At 37.4% G+C, this 19,935-nt stretch overlaps 1 protein-coding gene across 1 annotated transcript in view; it reads left to right on the forward strand.

The window, feature by feature from the left end:
* Positions 1-294: 294 nt before the first annotated feature.
* LOC105841243 (ATP-binding cassette subfamily G member 4) overlaps positions 295-19,935 on the forward strand; it is a 44,658-nt gene continuing 25,017 nt past the window's right edge. The window contains exons 1-2 of the mRNA XM_012693267.4: positions 295-714; positions 10,134-10,251. Coding sequence (XP_012548721.2) covers positions 597-714; positions 10,134-10,251 — 236 coding nt within the window. The 5' untranslated portion in view covers positions 295-596. The remainder of the gene's footprint in view (positions 715-10,133; positions 10,252-19,935) is intronic.

A 19,935-nucleotide genomic window follows, 5' to 3' on the forward strand; every position in this document is an offset into this window, starting at 1 on the left:
AGACACTGTTCTACTAGCTGCATAACATTAGCTGAACCGTGAGTCTATTCATCTGTTTATTCATTTCTCATTATAAAAAACAAAGCAAATATTGTCTGTTTGAGGATACGTTTTTCTGACGTCACTCCTAACAACATCGTCACTATACTTGATTACTTACTCCGTTCCTTCTAAAGGAACATCATTTTTTGTGTACCTACTACATTTCCTTATCATTCAACGTACTATCAACGTTGCTACACATCGTCTGGATCTTTTGTATTTAATCGTATAATTAATGATCCTTTATGATAACGCGACATTGTTGTATTTCGACAATTGCAGCTCTGTTTCTATAAGGCTCTAGCGATACTGTATCAGCATCAGCCCACTCAGCTGACCGCCATGTGCAGAGTGGGGGAACGACCGATAATCGTCAACATCGCCAAGTCGTTTACAGAGAACTGTTCAACAGTGTTCCGAGTACCAGCACGAGCGCGTCTGGGCGTTACGCAACTGACGCGATCGCGGACGATTCTTTGTTTACAACAGTATCCTTTGTGCATCGTTTTACGAGTGATGGAATATCTAAATTTATAAGTGTGAAATTAAAAAAAATGGCAAGCGAAAATTCAGATTCCCAAGAAACGAACTCGACATCGCTCGTTGAGGATTCCCTAAATATTTCCTTTAAGAATTTAGGATATACGGTGCGAAATGGACTCCTGAGTCGAGGTAAACAAAACCTTAGCATGCTATCGCGTTTATTGTTTACAATTTGAAGAGCGTTAGTTGATAATGAGTTTTAATTAATTTATATACACCAATGTCGTGTTTCTGTGTTATCTTTTAGCTACACATTAGCTCGGACTTAACGCGGCTGTACAGTATAAGACCCTGACGGTCCGACAAGTTTCGATATCTCTCGCTAATGTCGCGCGCTAGAACTAGGTTAATATTCCAGCAAGTTTCCAACAGTTTGCAGCGTAGAAGAACGGTTTGGTTAGTAGGATTTTTAAGAAAAACTTGCCGGCTAATTACAGGCGTACAATATACCTTACCCTACCTGATTCAGCAACATTAAAATACTATTAAGGAATGTAGTTTTTTTTTGTAATTAAACTATAGCGGAAGATACAATTTTAAGTTAGATTTACAAAAGTCCAAATAGTTTTTACACTATATGTAATACTGTAATTTTCATACTTATTGTAAAATTCAATTACTTTACCACATAATAGAAATAAAAATTTAAGTTTTCTTCAAGGTTCTAACAAATATCGTACGCCATTTGTATTCAAGTATCATAATGATTAACTGCTCATTTAGCAACTATGTAGTCCAGTAAAATAGTAACAAAACATAGAAAATAAAATGAATTGCTTAATTCACTCAAATTCTTGAAATTTATACAAGAATATTATTCTGTTATCTATGACCTTGTAGATAATCATTGTAATTTACTGTGTAATCGCTATCCCGTAGGCCGAAATAATAATTTTATTAAGTGATTTTGTGACCATGATTGTGATTTTATTCGATTAACGTACTTTAATGTAATTAATGAGTTTAAAAATCCTAGTGGATTCCAGTTTCACTTTGGATTCCTAGGAGATTCCAGTTTCACTTTGGATTCCTAGTAAATTCCAGTTTCACTTTGGATTCCTAGGAGATTCCAGTTTCACTTTGGATTCCTAGTAAATTCCAGTTTCACTTTGATATAATATTTAATATATTAAAAACTTATCAATTATTGAAACGCGTCATAACTTCTATAACGGTAGACGTGTGGTTAATTTCGATGTATATTGTACGTTTATCTGGTTCGGTAGGTCCGACTTCGGACATATAATTTGCATTGGAATCTGCAATCTGTCGGATCTGGACTTATCGTATCTCTTCAATTGCAAACGTTAAGACAAAATGACCGGCCATGCGCTTTGAGCTCAAACGCAGCCGCAGCATACCAACTATGAGCACCGCTGAATTATTTTTCGACCCCCTCAAATGCTTATGATTAGTATTATACGTAATACATTATTATATATACATAATACAATACATACAATATTATACATAATACTTATACGTAAGCCAGGGGCTCCCAAACTTATTTTGTCTACTGCCCATTTTGAGAATAAATTATTTTTTAGCGAACGCATATTTTCACCTACTTAAAAACCACTATAGCGAGAGCTCAGTCAATGTCTAACAGTCCTTCTAGATGAAATAACAAATTGCCTCTCAAGCCTCTACACAACGCCCCAATTTTATTCCGGGTCTCTTATCGCCCCTCTTTAGGCCTACAAGGGGGCCCACAAGGGAACGTTATCGCCCACTTTGGGAAAGACTGGTATAAGCAAATCCCAGACTACACATTATACTGGGTGTTAGAAGACCGCTTCCGAAAACGAAGACAGACGATAGTACTAATCATAATCTTTGATGATGGAATTATTTAGACAAATGTGGTAAATAAGCATTGGTGCGATCGCGCGAGACTGCGCCCCGCCGCGCCCTTGCGTTCGTTGATCCGAGCATCAGCTGTTTTTGATTTTGTGTTTCATTGCTGTTTTTTTTTGTAAAGTTAGGTTTTTTTTTTATGAAACTAACGTTTCATTTAGCTGTACTGACACGGTGGAGCGTAAATAATGCTAATAAAACGTTTTTACAATATGTTTTTTTTTTTAAATCCGGATCGATTTTTTTTCCGTCCTATCCTCAAATTACTGTCCTACTATCATCTGTCTTCTTTTCGGAAGCGGTCTCCTAGAATCTAATATATTATTATTTATTTTATTTTATGTCCAGTTTATTCAAATTTTTGTTGTTAAACGTAAAAACTCATTAACATGACACGTACCATATTATTGTACTAAAAATAAAACAAATATGAACAAACGAAATATGAACATTACCCGGGAATTTTATGTTAAAAATAGATATTCGGTCCGCTTTTAATGAGAAGTAACGAGGATATGCCGCGTCCTCCAACTACTAATACCGTATCCCTATCATCCGTCTATAGCTGTAGTAGATTTAGTATAAATGAATAACAATAACTTAAGATCGCTATTTACCTACATTCGATATTATTCGTTTCCGAAGAGGATCCTGTATCCCTTACACCCTATTTAAACTAACAAAACTATACTAACTAGTATTTCTAAATTGTGTGGCATTAAAATTGATTTTTTTTTGGAAAATATGTAGCCTACCTAGTGTTAAGATGCTTAAGTGTACCTTAGAGAGAGAGAGACAGACCTTATACTTTATACCTTATTACACACCAAAACACAATTAACAAAAAAAAACAGTCAGCATGCAGAATATAGTTGTATAATAGGCGGTCTTATCGCTAAAAGCGATCTCTTCCAGAAAACCGCTTTATTTACAGAAATTCTAAAAAGATAAAGATACAGCAGCTATGTTGCAGTGTACTATTAATAATACATTATTAAAGAAAACACATACAATAAGTAGTTATACCGTTTACATACATATAATATGAAATCACTTTAAGTCTTATGTACCAATATACTTAGTGTGGCCATAAATACTGTTACAATTAAAAATAAATAAAATATTACATTTGAATTTGGAATCTGTCATTTTTATATGATTGCTCATTGAGTTTTCTCATTTTGGCGCCAATACATTGTACAATATTTTGCGATATTAAAATGGAGAGCGGTGATAAAGAGAACAGAATCGCTGTGATTGCATTACACAGAGTAGGTATGGAGCCAAATGCAATTTTTAAAACTCTCCATACGCTTGGAATTAGTAAAATATTTGTGTACCGGGCTATTAATAGGTGCAATGAGACCTCCTCTGTTTGTGACAGAAAAAGATCTGGCCGTCCACGTAGGGTTGATACGAAAAAGGGGGTCAAAGCAGTAAGGGAAAGAATTCGAAGAAATCCTGTCCGAAAGCAAAAGATTTTATCTCGGGAGATGAAGATAGCACCTTGAACCATGTCGCGTATTTTATATATATATTTTGGAGTCCCTAAAACAATCCGTACGATTGGCAGTGAAAATTTTTCCCATGGAAAGAGTGCGTGCTTTTATTGATAACTGGCCTCAACGTTTAAAGGACTGTATTGCAGCCAATGGAGACCACTTCGAATAAGCTTTTTATACTTGAAATTGTTTTATATTTATGTATTAAACTAACACACTGTAAAAGTAATAAATGTTATTAGCAATACAATTTTTTTTTCCTTTGTCTCAGTATTTATGGCAAGACTAGGTACCTACATGCACATAATAAATCAATACCTTACATAATACATACATACATATTTTAAAGGGTATTCGATGACATTATGCATGGAATATAATTTCAGCCAAATGGCCATCGCGGCTCCGCCGTAGGTGGTGTATCCTGGTGGACCAATTTTCTATGACATCTTCGCTTAAATAGGACCCAATTTCCAACTTAAAATTGCTCCTAAATAAATTAAGTTACCCCCCACTTCGAGATATAAAGTCTGAATCCCAGTTGTATGCTATATAAGGTACATATATATTACAACGCCTGCCCTGCTCCTCAAATAGGAATGCATGAATGCTCCGCGGAGGAAATTGCCAGGGTGGTGGTACCTGCCCGTGCAGGCTTACGCTCTATCAGTAACGCGGTATTAATGCGGTATCTATATATTAATACGTGAAGCAAAAACTTTGTATCCCTTTTTACGAAAATTGCGCGGATGGAGGAGTATGAAATTTTCCACACTTATAGAGAATACAGAGAAGAAGTGCACAATGCTAATATTTTTTTTAATAATGCATAAAAGATACATTCAATCAATAAAGAAAATATTACACACACTACATACCATGTATTTGACGCACACACGCATGCATACTATTTATTGTCAAACTTTGGTTCTTGACGTCTGTGGTCAAATTGAGAATAGATTAAATATTGTTTTACTTTATTAATATTTTTTTATAGAAGTATAAAATACAATCATAATAGTGTACATACTTACAATTCCAATTACAGTCGAATTTCGACTACTGCGGGACGTCTAGTCAAATTAAATTCACAGCTACGAACGCGTCAATGTCCTTCTACACTTAGACTCGCTACAGACGGAAACAGGGCGGTTTGACCCCGCACGTATATTCATTATTCGAATACGTATCTATGCGACTTTGACCGCATGGCTCAAGGTGGACATTGTGGCTTATATAATCGTTTAACATATTTAATATTCATTATTGAATTACCACAAATTGTATTATAATTAGAAAAAAGACGTTTTACAACGCCCGGTGTATGTTTTACTACGAAGCATTCGGCGTTTTGATAATGTTGAAAGGTAATAGTTATTTCAATGCCATTAAGACATATTATTAATGCAATTTCATGTCACGGTGACAGAAATTCGAAGACTAACGGAATGTTGTCAGTAATACAATAACTTTTTATATTTTTGACGTTCTTTTTGATCTTGTTGTATTGTTTTATGAGGAAATAGCAGGAATACACAAATGCATTTTATTTGATTTGAAAAATCAATACTTTTTTTTTATTGTGGGGTGAACGAGCTCACGGCCCACCTGGAGTTAAATGGTGGAGCCTATAGACATCTTCAACGTAAATGCCACCACCTACCTTGAGATAGGAGTTCTTAGGTCTCCGTTTTTACAGTCCAACGGCTGCCCCACCCTTTAAACCGAAACGCGTTACTGCTTCACGGCAGAAATAGGCTGGTTGGTGGTACCTATCCGAGCGGATTCACAAGACGTCCTACCGCCAGTCATTACGCGTAATTATAATTTTGCGGATTTGATTTTTATTACACGATGTTATTCCTTCGCCGTGAAAGTCAATCGTGAACATTTGTTAAGTACGTGTTTTATTAGAAAAATTGGTACTTGCGAGCGGGAACACCGGTGCATCGTTAGGTACGAATGCACCGGACGTCTTATCCTTTAGGCTACGACGACTTAAAAAGAATAAAAAAATACAAGCAGTTCTAAGCGCAATGGAATAAGTTACATTTCGCCTCGAACCAGAACGCTAATTGCTCTTCGGCAAAAATATAGAAGACGCCGTAAAAACCTTTTGCTCTGACGGTACATAATAGACAATGACGAATAAGTAGACGCAGTATTTATCATTGAGACTAGCAATTTTCCTTCTGTAGACGAAACACCTTGTGAAACACGTTGCAGCGTTTCCGCATCCGCATTAAGTCGTTTTCATACCAGTTGATTGACTCGTTATTGAACAGCAGTCTTTTAATTTAATGCTTATGTAACACACAATTGAGTCGTCTATTATCAAAGGTGGCAATCTGTGCATTTGGACAAAAAAATGTTATTGATATGTCAATACAGATTGATTTGAATATAATCGTCTCCTTCAAAGAATACGGTTCGAAACCTGCATTAAATAAAGGTTAATACTTAACCTGTTATTTATCTAAGATGTCGTTCAAAAGAGTTTTGTGACTGCCAATGGAATACAAAGTCAATAATTCGTTTTTCTGATTTACCAATAATTGTCCAAAAGTCACATTGCCGGCTTTGATAATAGTCGACTCAATTTAGCTTTTCTATAATATTTAATATATGACACACCTACTGCTATCTGTTTGGTAGACTGTTATTGGTATACTACGATATATTATTAAACTTAGTACAATAGTAGTAATAATAGTAGGCTTGGCTGTGCTATTGGAAACCAATTATGAATCCAAAATAATTTGAATAGGATTTCCACAGATTTTTAGGGTCCTACATATACTCGATTTTTGAACCACGTGCGTATGTCCCATCCACCACCACCATCCCGTTTTTTATGGTGCGAAGCAAGCATGCCTTCCCGTTTGTAGTATGGGTAACCGTTTTAATATCACGGAACTTTACTTCATTATTTCAATGTGGGTGGCGAAATTATGGGACCTGGTAACTGCCTAACACCAGATGGTTCTTGAGACTATCTGCCCATTTGCACCAATAAAGAATACATTATTTTCAAAGCGTCTCTGGAAAGATACGTAGGCACGTTTAATAAAAAAATTCTCTGTCCTTTATATTCATTTGGACTTCCTTTAATGTATAATGAGGATGAATCATAGATCTGTTTGTTACATTAGTAACAAAATATGCTCGTTGTTTATGTACAGTAATGTACAAAAGTAGTTTTTGTTATTACATATTTATTCTTTACGGCATTCAAGAAATTGCACCGAACAATTTCAAAATTTTAAATATTATATAATACATATTATGTATTTGTTCTCTATGTTACGACAAACCTCACGATAAGTTCTTACTGTAGCCTGTAAGCACCATAACGTAAATAACGCACCTTGGACAAAAGAAATCGTGGTCGAACGAGTCGAAAAAGAGTTCTACCACCAAGAAACGCCAGAATTTTTTTTTATTGCCTAAATATGTAGACGAGCTCACAGCCCACCTGCTGTTAAGTGGTTACTGGAACGTAAATGCGCCACACACCTTGAGATATAAGTTCTAAGGTATCAGTAAAGCTACGACGGCTGCCCCACCCTTCAAACCGAAACGCATTACTGCTTCAACATGATGATATATGTGGAAGTTTACTCCTTTAATACTTAGAGAACAATCAGAGAAGGAACCCATTATCCGATAAGACCCATAGTCGCCTTTACACATCGACATCCAACACAACACAGGCAGTAGGCAAAGTCTTGATTGGGCTCCTGATAACACTGGTCTTCATGGATGACGATGAAAACGCAGATGGGATGGGCCGTACGCTCATCTCCCTTCTTCGAATGCAAAAAACAATATAAATAATTTTTTATATGTAGTAAGACACAAATGCAAAAGAATGGGTAGCAGTATTCTCTTGAGTATTACACAAACATACTGCGTTCACCGAATAGCATTTACTGGTGATACGGTGTATTCTAAATCCCAGAGGATCCATACCGCCAAAGTAAATTGTAGGCAGTGAGCTAATTCACTCACTGACGTAATAAAAACAATAGACAATGCATTTGCACATAATAAATACATACACGATTGCCTGTTCATTGAACTTGAGATAATCATTACGATAATGACAGCTCTTGTATTTCAAGATATGCAAATGGCAGCTATCACGAACGATGTACCTACATATTACCACATGTACTATACTAAGCAGCGTATAAGGGCCTCGCTCCCAAAACCGAAAGGGGAAACCGTGAGCATCACACCTAGTACTTCACAGGCATTCAGAAACGGCTTCCAAGATGAAAGAATAATCTATACTAGTGGTCCCGCAGTAGTCGAAATTCGACTATAATTAATTGAAATTATAAATTTCAACATTATTATGGTCCTCTTGTTACAGATTTCGCCAAGACTACACTAAAGACAAATACTTGTAATATTAAAGATAAACAATACTAACCTATTTTCAAGTTGACTACAGACTTTAAGCAATAACAACAGTTTGACTATAAACAAAGAGTATATGTATGTGTATCAAATACATGGTAGGGTGTGTAATGTTTTTTTTATTGATTTAATGTATCTTTTATGCATTATTTAAAAAAAATATTAGCATTGTGCACTTCTTTTCTATATTCTCTATAAGTGTGGAAAATTTCATACTCCTCCGTCCGCCCAATTTTCAAAAAAAGTATACAAAGTTTTTGCTTCACGTATTAATATATCTATATATATATAAAAATGAATTGCTGTTTGTTAGTCTCGCTAAAACTCGAGAACGGCTGGACCGATTTGGCTAATTTTGATCTTGAATGATTTGTGGAAGTCCAGAGAAGGTTTAAAAGCTAGATAAAAATTAAAATGCTCAGAATTAAATAAAAATAACAATTTTGTTTTTCCTTTGCTGTGTCCCCCGTCAGACGGATTCCTTTTGTTTGTTTTAAGTTTATTTTATACAAAACTTTAGGTCTTTTATTTATCGATTGAGGCACTATGAAGTCTGCCGGGTCAGCTAGTCGTGTAATAAAAATTACTAGTTTTACTTAATTACTGGTGGTACCGCGTATTTTAATGCCCGAGGGTACATACCACCACCTATTTATTTCTGCAGTGAAGCACTCGTACGTTTGAAGAGTAGTTCAATAGGAGTACCATAAGATTGTTTGACATCACGTCTCAAGGTGGGTAGCGGAAATAGTATTGAGATGTCCATAAGCTACGGTAACTAGTTAACACTATATACACCCTTTTGTATAGCAATAAAAGCAATAGGCCAGACGATGGTCCAACTTGCGAGGTCCACAATACCCCCTACTAACGGCATACACTAGCTGTACTATTCAGTAAACGTTGACGACTATGAGAAGAGATAGAGTAATACATCATCATCATCAGCCTGTATCTCTCCACTGCTGGATGTAGGCCTCTCCCATAGTCCGCCACAATGAACGATCCTCTGCCTTCCGCATCCAATCTCTCCCAGCATATCATCGGTCCAATGAGCAGGGGGAGGCCCAACGCTGCGCTTACCAGTACGCGGTCTCCAGTCCAGAACACGTCTGCTCCATCGGCCATCGGTTCTGCGACACGTATGTCCGGCCCATTGCCACTTCAGCTTGCTAATCTTTAGGGCTATGTCGGTTACTTTGGTTCTTTGACGGATTTCATCATTTCTGACTCGATCCATCAAAGAAACTCCGAGCATACCCCTTTCCATAGCTCTGGAGAGTAGTACTATTTTGGGATATTATACGGCAATTTTTACTACTGACATTTGAGTTAATTTGACGATTGATCTAATCTTAATATAGGTAATTCTTGTATTCGGATGTATGCTAGTAAACTACTCCTAAACGACTGGACCGATTTTGATGATTTTTTTTTGTGTGTCCCAGTAAATTAGAGAATGGTTTTGATTCATAATTCGAAATTGTATTTTTTTTTCTTTTTTCTACAAACCGGTCCAGATTACTACAACTTATTCAAAAAAGTGTAATTTTCAGATATAAGACGTACATATAAACAAGACATGGTCTATCGGGTCCGCTTTTACGGTAGGCAGTGGCTTGGCTCTGCCTCTGCCATTGCTGCCGTCCATGGGCGACGATAACCACTCACCTTCAGGAGGGCCATTTGCTCGTCTGCTTACAATAAATAAGCGGGCAATAAAAAAAATTAAGGATTTTACCCTAATTTCATTTTTGTCCACAGCTCGCAAAACTATATTAGACGGTCTGTCTGGATCATTCAATGCTGGTGAGCTCACAGTTATAATGGGACACTCCGGAGCGGGAAAGAGCACACTCTTAGACATACTTGCAGGCTATACGTGAGTGTAATATATATACTTAGTATAATAGTATTATATTTATGGTCTTCGGTTTTCGCGGGTCATAGATTTCGACAGTCGGAAATATTTCACGACAGAAAAAAAAAAACGCGATTTAAACCTTAAACTTAGTTTTATTAGCTTATTCACTTAATTAGTAATTAATTATTTTATTAATTTATTTTTATTAACGTATTTGAACTTTGTGCACAGGGTTAAATGCTTAACTGATTTGTGAAACTTGCATGCGCGGGTAAATCATTGAAAAACCGTTCATTGTTACTCGTCGCAGAGACTTAGATTTTTGTAAAATTTAGAAAATGTGGTTACAGACCTCATATTCAAACACATAATTTTCAAATATGTATAGTAAATAAGAATGTTTCAAAATCGTTCAAGATGATTTCATCTATCTTTATTAATAATGAACAATAACTTAAGTAAAACCATAAGTTTTCCAACCCTAAGCCACCATCACACTTGGTGATCGTCACGTTATCGTTATCATCAACCCACAGTCGTCCACTGCTGGACATGGACCTGTTCCAATCTATACCACTAAGCCCGATCCTTGACTCTTCTCATCCATTACTTGCCGGCCACGCTTAGAAGGTCATCGCACTACTTAGCGTGGTCATCATGATGTCTGAGGACAAATCATTGACTCTACTACATATTACAATTTTATTTTAAACCATCTTCTGATATGTTGTGCGTTCAGTTTGGTAAATACAAAAATTTCAGTTCAGTTCAGTTTGCTAAATACCAAATTTGGTCATTCCAAAAAAAGGATCGATATTTTAAAACGGCAAAGTGTTACTAAACTCTTCAATTTTAATTTTTTTATATAATCACTGGTGGTAGGACCTCTTGTGAGTACTGGTGGTAGGACCACTTGTGAATCCGCGCGGGTAAGTACCATCGCCCTGTCTATTTCTGCCGTGAAGCAGTAATGCGTTTCTGTCTGAGGGGTAGGGCAGCCGTTGTAACTATACTGAGATCTTAGAACTTATATCTCAAGGTGTGTGGCGCATTTACGTTGTAGATGTCTATGGGCTCTAGTAACCACTTAACACCAGGTGAGCTGTGAGCTCGTCCACGCATCTAAGCAATTAAAAATATATATAATTAATTATTTTCAATCAATCTATTGATTGACGACGATCTTTAGGTAACTAAGACACACTTCGCGCTCGACGGTGATATCAGATTAATGTCTGCATGCAATTAATCATTGATTAACAATTAAATTCGAACAATTCTTGTCATATCTGTCGCTTGAGTGTTTTTCGATACTTTGTTATAATGCGATAAATCGAACACGTTGTTAATATTCATATTCAAAATGTACTTCGTAATATCTATTTAAATGTATATTCAATAAATTAAGCCTAATTATATTTTTGCTATTAAAAACACATATAGGTTTTTATAGTAAAATTTAAATTCGTGCATTAAAAGGATGCGGCCAATTATAATTTTTACTACCCTATTGTGTTTACACAAAAAAAGACTAACGGGAATACTGCCACCCGCCTTAAAATATGAAATCGAAGCCTCATTTGAATTATATTAATAGATCCCCTACTCTTCAAACAGAAATACATAACTGTTTTGCGGCAGGCTTATGCACCTATCCATACTCATACGGCATTATAAATCACCCTACCAACAGTCATTTCGAAAATTTATTAATTATGCAGATTTTGGTATCATAAAATTTTATTAGATGACGCTTTTCCTTAACCTTGGCATTTGTTCTTTAACACCGCGTTAAGTACATAATTAATTATCTATAAGTACGTGTCAAAAACTTGAACCCCGACAGCTTATATCGGACTTTCGAGCCACCACCATGAAATTCTGAAAATAATCGAGGGGTGAAAGGCAATAGGTATTTATCTTTAGAAATAAAACTGCGTTTTATTTGGTATTAGCATCAATAGCTCGATGTTTTTAATTGAATTTCAATTAAGTTTAATCTTTTGATATACCTGAAGATTTTTTTTGTTAAGATATTTTTTCGAAATTTTAAACTTTTAATGGCTCACTTGTAAATTTTGAAAAATGTCGTTTAAACCAAATAGCCCTTTATAACTCTATATATACATAATAATGATCGTACCGCACTTGCACTTGTTTTTTTTTCTTTTTTTTTTCCTACCTATGCTGATAGCCTTGAGAGGCTATTTCAGCTTCACCCTAACGTGTGTAGATGAGCTCACGGGGCTCAAACCGGAGAGTTGCTAACACTGGCCCTAGCAAAAGCAGTGCTTCGCAGAATCTACCATCGGATCGGAAACGCGACCCTCTGAGAAGATCCGGCGAGAAACTCAGTGGGCTGTGTCTAGGGGTTAATTCGCTCGTCGAGCCCTTCGTCGCAAGCGACGGGTTCGACGAGGACGGTGACCGGTGCTTGTGGTGCCTAAAAGCACCGTTAATGGATCGGGAGGATCTGTAATGACGTGCTTTGAGCGACGTCGACTGTTTACCATTTGGTCTACAGGATCGGGTATGTAGTTTCCAGCGGCCACAACAAGAGGGTTCTCATGTCGTGCCGCCTTCTCGAAATGGCGCAATGATGCCGACTGTAGATACTTACTGACAGAGTCGAGCTCCAGGTCATCGTGGAGATCCACGTTCCTCAGGAACCATGGTGCTCCGACGGCTATCCTGCAGAATCGGGATTGAATAACCTAAAGGGGCTTCAAGTTGGTGCGGGCTGCGTGAGCGAACACTACGCTTGCATACGTCATGACGGGGCGTATGCAAGTTTTGTAGAGAGTTACTTTATTACGGAGGGACAGTTTGCTTCGCTTGCAAAGCATAGAGTAGACTGCACTTGCACTCTTGCCTAAACAACTGTAGACAAAGTTTAAGTAACTAAAAAAAATTACGTTACGACTGAACGCGCTTAAGGACCGTGACAGATTTATTCGTTCACTTCTGGATCAATCGTGACGTTCAAACAGTGCCGTAAAAATTCGCGTTGAGCTCATTAAAGACTTTAGATACACGGCATTTTATCACAAACCTTATAATAAATTTTGTAATAAATTAAAATTATTATTTGAGAAGTAATTAAATGCTTAGCAATTATAAAATTTGGTGAGCCACAAAAAAACAACATTAAACTAATTTGGAGGGCATACAAAGATTTTGTTTGTAATTAAAATTTAAAAAACAGGCAGCAATCCTTGTTTCACAAATAATTTTGATAATGATCAAAAATTAAATCATGAATAGGCAGCTTACAATAACATCAGTTTGCATAATAAACATTCAGTCCGCAAAATAACTCTTTGATCAGCAAGATTTCATGTTTGATCAGCAGAGAAAACATGTCTATGTGCAATATGTTTGGTTGGTATGCATATTTAAAACCTGCTGAGCAAAATAACTAATAGGATTGCATTTTTGTTGAAAAATTGACAATGTACGTTAAGGCTTCGTCAAACAGAACTTTCTGTATTATATCATTCGTTTGTATTATATAATTTAAGTATAATTACAGCCATCCAGAATGACATAAATTGCTGACTGATTTTGGAATGTTTGCTGGCCATGAGTTGCTGATCAATTAGCTGTTTCTGCTCACAGATAATATTTTTCTGCTCACAAAAATACGAATACTATGCTAACCATTTAAATAACACCCTTGTTATTTTTCTAAAATCACGATACAGTTCAGATGGGTACGTGTGTATAAAATAAAAAGTTTTAAATTAAATATTATTTATTTGTAGGTTCAACATTAAACTTTTTATTTTACACACACGTACCCATCTGCGATTACGTAAATACTGCTATAACACTCAAGCCTCCTTGAAGTCCTTCAAAAAGTAATTAATTTTAATTTATTAAGTGTAATTCTCTAATGACCGCGTGGTAGCTCACAATGTCAGAAGGTTAACCAGAGAACCCTGGAGAGAGCTATCATATGCTCAAAACTTCCGTACGAGATCGAATCAGGAATGAAAAGATTCGCGAGGGAACCATGAGAAGTATCTACACCACTAAATAGATCGATAAATATAATTGTACTTAACGTACATAAATATTGTATTAAACATCTGAATTCGGGAAGTAGACAGCGACGGCAACGGTAAGGCGATTATCATGACGCATAGCCTTATCGAAGTACCGTTCCGATGCTAACTTTAGATGTTTCCTGATCGATTTGAGGCCAAGGTCGTCGTGAAGCTCGACGTTCCTCACGAACCACGTGTCACCGACGACTAAAGATGACGGCTCCCTTTGAAAGTGCACCGTTGTACTTTTTGCTGGATTGATGTACTCGTATATGCGCCATTGTCGGAACAATTGTCCAAGGGTTACGGGCTGCGCCCTGGAGGTTACTCGCGATTAGGGACTTGTTTCAACTCAAGTAGTAAACGGTTGTGTCGTCACCAAATAGGGCTAATTGGGTCGGTGACAACCGGGGAATGTCATTAATGAACAAACTAAAAAGGAGTGGAGAGAAGACGGAGCCTTGCGGGACTCCAGCCGTGAGAGGTCGCGAGGAGGGCTGGGTTATCTTATCTCAATAACGAAACGAGCGGTTTGAAAAAAAAAAAAAAAAAAAGAAACACCATTGTGCCACACTTTCTCGAACACTTTTGCGACGTCGAAGAAGAAGACATCCGCGTTAAACGGTTTTGATCGATTAAGAAACTCGTGGGCAGTTCAAGGTCGCAGACTGCAAAAATAAATTTGTCGATCTCTGAACAAATATCATGCGAAGTTGTCGCAGGCGGCAGTATTCTCGATTTTTGAATGTCATTAAAGGATTAATCAGATTTAGTGGCTTAAAATAGGATTAAATAGGAACGTCATTTGCATACATATGTAGCTCAGTGCACGTAATTTTTTTATGATTTCTTCAATATGTGACACACCGATATGTACCTGTATGGAAAAACTGTATCTAAGGTAGGAGCGTAACTAAAATTCAATTTCTTTTTATTTCTGAACATTATATTTATGCTGATATAATGTTAACAATTTGTTGTTCCATAAATAAAATATTAATTCATAATAATTATTAAGTTTGTAAATAACAATTTTGTTTTAAAATACTCCTTTTGTGGCATGTGGATGTGATAACAAATTTAATTAATATTAATAAGTGTTAATTAAACCCGTTGTTGTTTTGCAAACTTAATACGGGAAAAAAATGTTTTTATTATGATTGCCATCAGAAGATATCAGTTAGCATATCCTGGTCACCTCGCTATTTAGCCACTGGTTCTCTGTGTAGTGGCGACCTCAAAGCCTCGATCTTCCCTGACTGACCAGTCCAAGCTTTGTCATAAACGTCACGCAGATACCAAGTACCATAGTAATTTAATGAGCCATATCACAATACAATGCGAATAAATGCGTTATTATCCCACATCATATGAAATCCATAAGATAAATTTTATACACATACATCCGTATAATTTATTCCAATTTTAATTTAATTATTTTACTTATGTTAATTTAAAATAATTATTCTTATATTTTAAATTATAAATGTAGATTAAAAGCATAAAATTTCGACTTAATGAACAACTTCTAAAAACATATAGTAAATCAAGGTAAATTTAAAGTTAACTCTCCGTAATGACCTCAAAAATTTTGAAGGTCATCCAATTTACATTGTTATTCTAAAAACCATTTTAAAATTCAAATTAAAGCATTAAACTTACTATATAAAATATATACTCGTAGTATAAAACGTACCAATTAATGTTGGAGTTTCCGTTTGAAGTTTGTATTAATTTAAGAATATTAAGCCCGCCCGGTTATTTACCACGATTCTGCTTATTACTACCGTGAATCAGTAATTCGTTTTGGTTTGAAGGGTGGGAGGGGGGAGCAGCCCTTGTACTGTAAAAACAAAGACCTTAGAACTCACGCTTCAAAGTTGGTGACATTTACATTAATGATGTCTATGGACTCCGGTAACAAGATAACACCAGGTAGGCCGTGAGATCTTCCACCCTTCTAAAGAATTAAAAAAAACTACGAATACATATGCGGACATATGGTAATACTATTAAGACTGTCTAACCTACATGGACGTATTTTGGTTATGTAGAATTCAATGTTTTTTTATGTTTGAGATATTAGTGCTGGCCTGGAGGCCTTTCCAGTTTTACCAGGGCAGGTGGGCCGAGTAAGGGCTCAACCAAGAGGGATTTGCTAACAGCTACCCGAGAGCCTCCAAACGAGTACGGTTACCTCAAGGTGTCTAGTGCAAGGGTTATTGGATTTGATGGATCCATAAGGACGTGTCTAGGGCATGGTGACTGGCTCCTGCGTGATCAGGATTCGGGGAATAGTCAGCGGCTGCAACGATAAGGCGCTTATCATGACGCATAACTTTATCGAAGTAGCGTTCCGACGTTGACTTCATTTGTTTCCGGATGGATTCGAGGCCCAGGTCTTCGTGTAGGTCAACGTTTCTCACGAACCACAGAGCTCCGGCGGCTAGCCTGCAAAAGTGGGATTGTAGGGATTGGAGGGTGTCTATGTGTGTGCGGGCCGCGTGAGCGAACACCACACTCGCGTAAGTCATGACGGGCCTCATGCAAGTTTTGTAAAGTGTCACCTTGTTCCGAAAGAACATTTTACTCCGCTTACTGGTATGGTTATGGGGTAGAGTCTGCCGAGAAGAAACGCGGCACGGTCGCGGACGGATTTTATATGAAGGCAGAATGTCATGGATGCATCCAGGGTGACACCCAGGTACTTGACCTTCCTGGCCCAGGGTACGGGTTGGCTGAAGAGGGTAATCGGGGTGTGAGATTTCTCCTTCTTATCAGGGAGAAAATCCGTGTAGAATTTCCCCTTTGAAATAGCATCGCAGTGCTTTTCGCTGAGTTGATGTCTATGCGCCATTTTCGGAACCACTGTCCTAAAGTTACGGCTGTGCTCTGGAGTTTCCTCGCGATTAGGGACTTGTTTCTTCTCGAGTAGTAAACGGTCGTGTCGTCGGCGAATAAGGCTAACTGGGTCGGCGCCGCTCCTATTTAGTTTATTTATAAACCTGTCGTTTATTAGTAAACTAAATAGGAACGGTGAGAGGACGGAGCCCTGCGGAACTCCAGCCGTGAGCGGTCGCGGTGATGACCGGGTTCCCTCGACTCGATATCGAAAAGAGCAGTTCGACAAGAAATCCCGTATGATGAGCACGAGACAGCCGGACTCCAATGTTGAAAAGTTTGAAAATCAAACCGTTGTGCCAGACTTTGCCGAATGCTTTTGCGACGTCGAAGCAAAGGGCTCCCGTATATAAGAGCTTAGGTCGGTTAAGCCCTACGAGAATGTGCTCCATGAGGCGATGCACCTGTTGTACGCATGAGTGATTAGGGCGGAATCTGAATTGTTCATCGATGAGAATGCCCTTGGATGAGACGAAGTCTCTGAGGCGTTTGTAGAGCAGACGCTCATACAGCTTGCCTAGAAACATGAGGAGGCTAATCGGGCGGTAACTCGTCGGATGATTTTTGGGTGTACCGGGATTATTTATGGCGATAACGTCCGCTTCTTTCCACACGGCGGGAAACATACAGTTCGTCATAGCGGCATTGAAAATAGATGCCAACATCACGATGAGTTGGGCGGGTAGAAGCTTAATAGTGCGGTTAGAAATACTGTCTGAACCAGGAGCCTTGCGAGGACGTAGGTCTTTGACCAAATCTTTAGCTTCCATCGGGGTGACGGAATTCAATGCGGAAAGGAAGAATGGAAATGATTACGCCATAAGTCGGATTGATTTAATTATTCCTAGACCATACGTGATCCGCCAGTAAATTAATCGATACCGATTCGTTTTAATGCTTAATATATACATAATTTAAAACCGTCTATTGTATTAAAGATTAAAAATATATAAAATGTCATGCTTAAAAATTCTACTTACGTACTGTCGTGAACTAGCGAGCATTGCGTCAGTACATTCCTAGGGTGTTTCAATAAATGTGAAGGACTTCAAACAAATAATCAGGACATATCTACAGGTCCACGCGAATCTCATCAACTAGCCAACAAGCTTTTTCTTATTGCTTATGTTGGTGGATGAGCTCACGGCCCATCTGATGTTAAGTGGTTACCGGAGCCCATAGACATCTGCAATTTAAATGGCGCCACTTACCTTAAGATATGATTTCTAAGGTTACTTTTACAGTACAACGACCGCCCTGCCTTCAAACCGAAATGCATTACTGCTTCACGGCAGAAATAGGCAGGGTGGTGGCACCTACCCAAGTAGACTCACAAAACGTCCTACTACCAGTTATATAATTTAAACATGACAAGGCAAACATAGAAATATTAGAATAGTACATGAAATCCATTGTATTCAAATGGTATACTTACTTGGTATATGCGAATTCAAAACACCTTATGCAATTCGTCATTTGTTATTATTATTCCTTGAACACAACCTAATCTACTCGTTGAAAACATAGACAAGAAATTATTTTAATCGTAGATATTTACGGATTGATAAAATAAAAAATCAATTATGCAATCATTCAACCAATCGTAACCAAATTTTTCTATCAATAATTTTTTTTTTGGAACAAAGTTCTTATGGGACAATGCGGAGGAGTTATTTTTTTTGTACCCTAACCGGGAAAAAACGTCCGTAACGTAAGATTTTTTCCGATCTCCGTCCGGGGTCAGAACCCGGTCAGAGTAGGGGGTTTCCCGCGGTCAACACTACAACCAAACACGCGGCGCCACTCCGAGGACGCCCGACCGACGGGTCGTCGAGTAATTAGTTGCATCAACCTAAATTCGAGGCAGATTGACGTTAAACAACAAACATTAAGAAAATCAACGAAATTAAAATACTAACAAGAACATATCGAATTATACATTACATCAATTGTCATGCTTAAAACTTTTGAAAATCAAAACCAGATTTTTTCACTTGTACATTTATTCTGTTAGGTACACCAATTTCTACGTCGCTTACATTTAAAAAGCACGTCACTAAAACAATTTATCTGACCGACTGCGCTTTACGAAAATATCGCCATGAACAGCTTGTAAATCTAAATTTGAGTAAGTACGGAAGCTCCCATATAGTTATCAACCATTTGTTAAGCTAGCTAGCTTTTCAGAATACATTTTACTAAAGGGTTAGGATTATTAATAGGTTTTTATTGTATTTCCAGTATATTACATTTTACACGTAAACAGAACAAACGCTTTTAATAGTTAGATGCAAATACAAAGATTAATAACAGCCCTGCCCTCGGGAGCTATAGACCAATCATGGTTAGTGCTATACCTAAAAGCTAAAACTTCGTAATTACATCTAGTAATCGTTATTTTTCCTACCTATACGCCGGTAGCTTAAGGGACTATACCAGCTACGCGCCGACGGGAATACTATACAACCATAGCACACTAATATATACACAGAAGGGAAAAGATAAATACACGTTTTTAAGAATATCATAATATAATATTATTATTTTTCATTGCTTAGATGGGTGGACGAGCTCACAGCTCGCCTGGTGTTAAGTTGTTACTGGAGCCCATAGACATCTACGACGTAAATGCGCCACCCCCTTGAGGTATAAGTTCTAAGGTCTGAAGTATAGTTACAACGGCTGCCCCACTCTTCAAACCGAAACGCATTACTGCTTCACGGCAGAAATATATTGAATTTGAACTTCCCAA

Source organism: Bombyx mori, chromosome 12 (assembly GCF_030269925.1).
Source record: "Bombyx mori chromosome 12, ASM3026992v2".
In the NCBI taxonomy this organism is placed as follows: domain Eukaryota; kingdom Metazoa; phylum Arthropoda; class Insecta; order Lepidoptera; family Bombycidae; genus Bombyx; species Bombyx mori.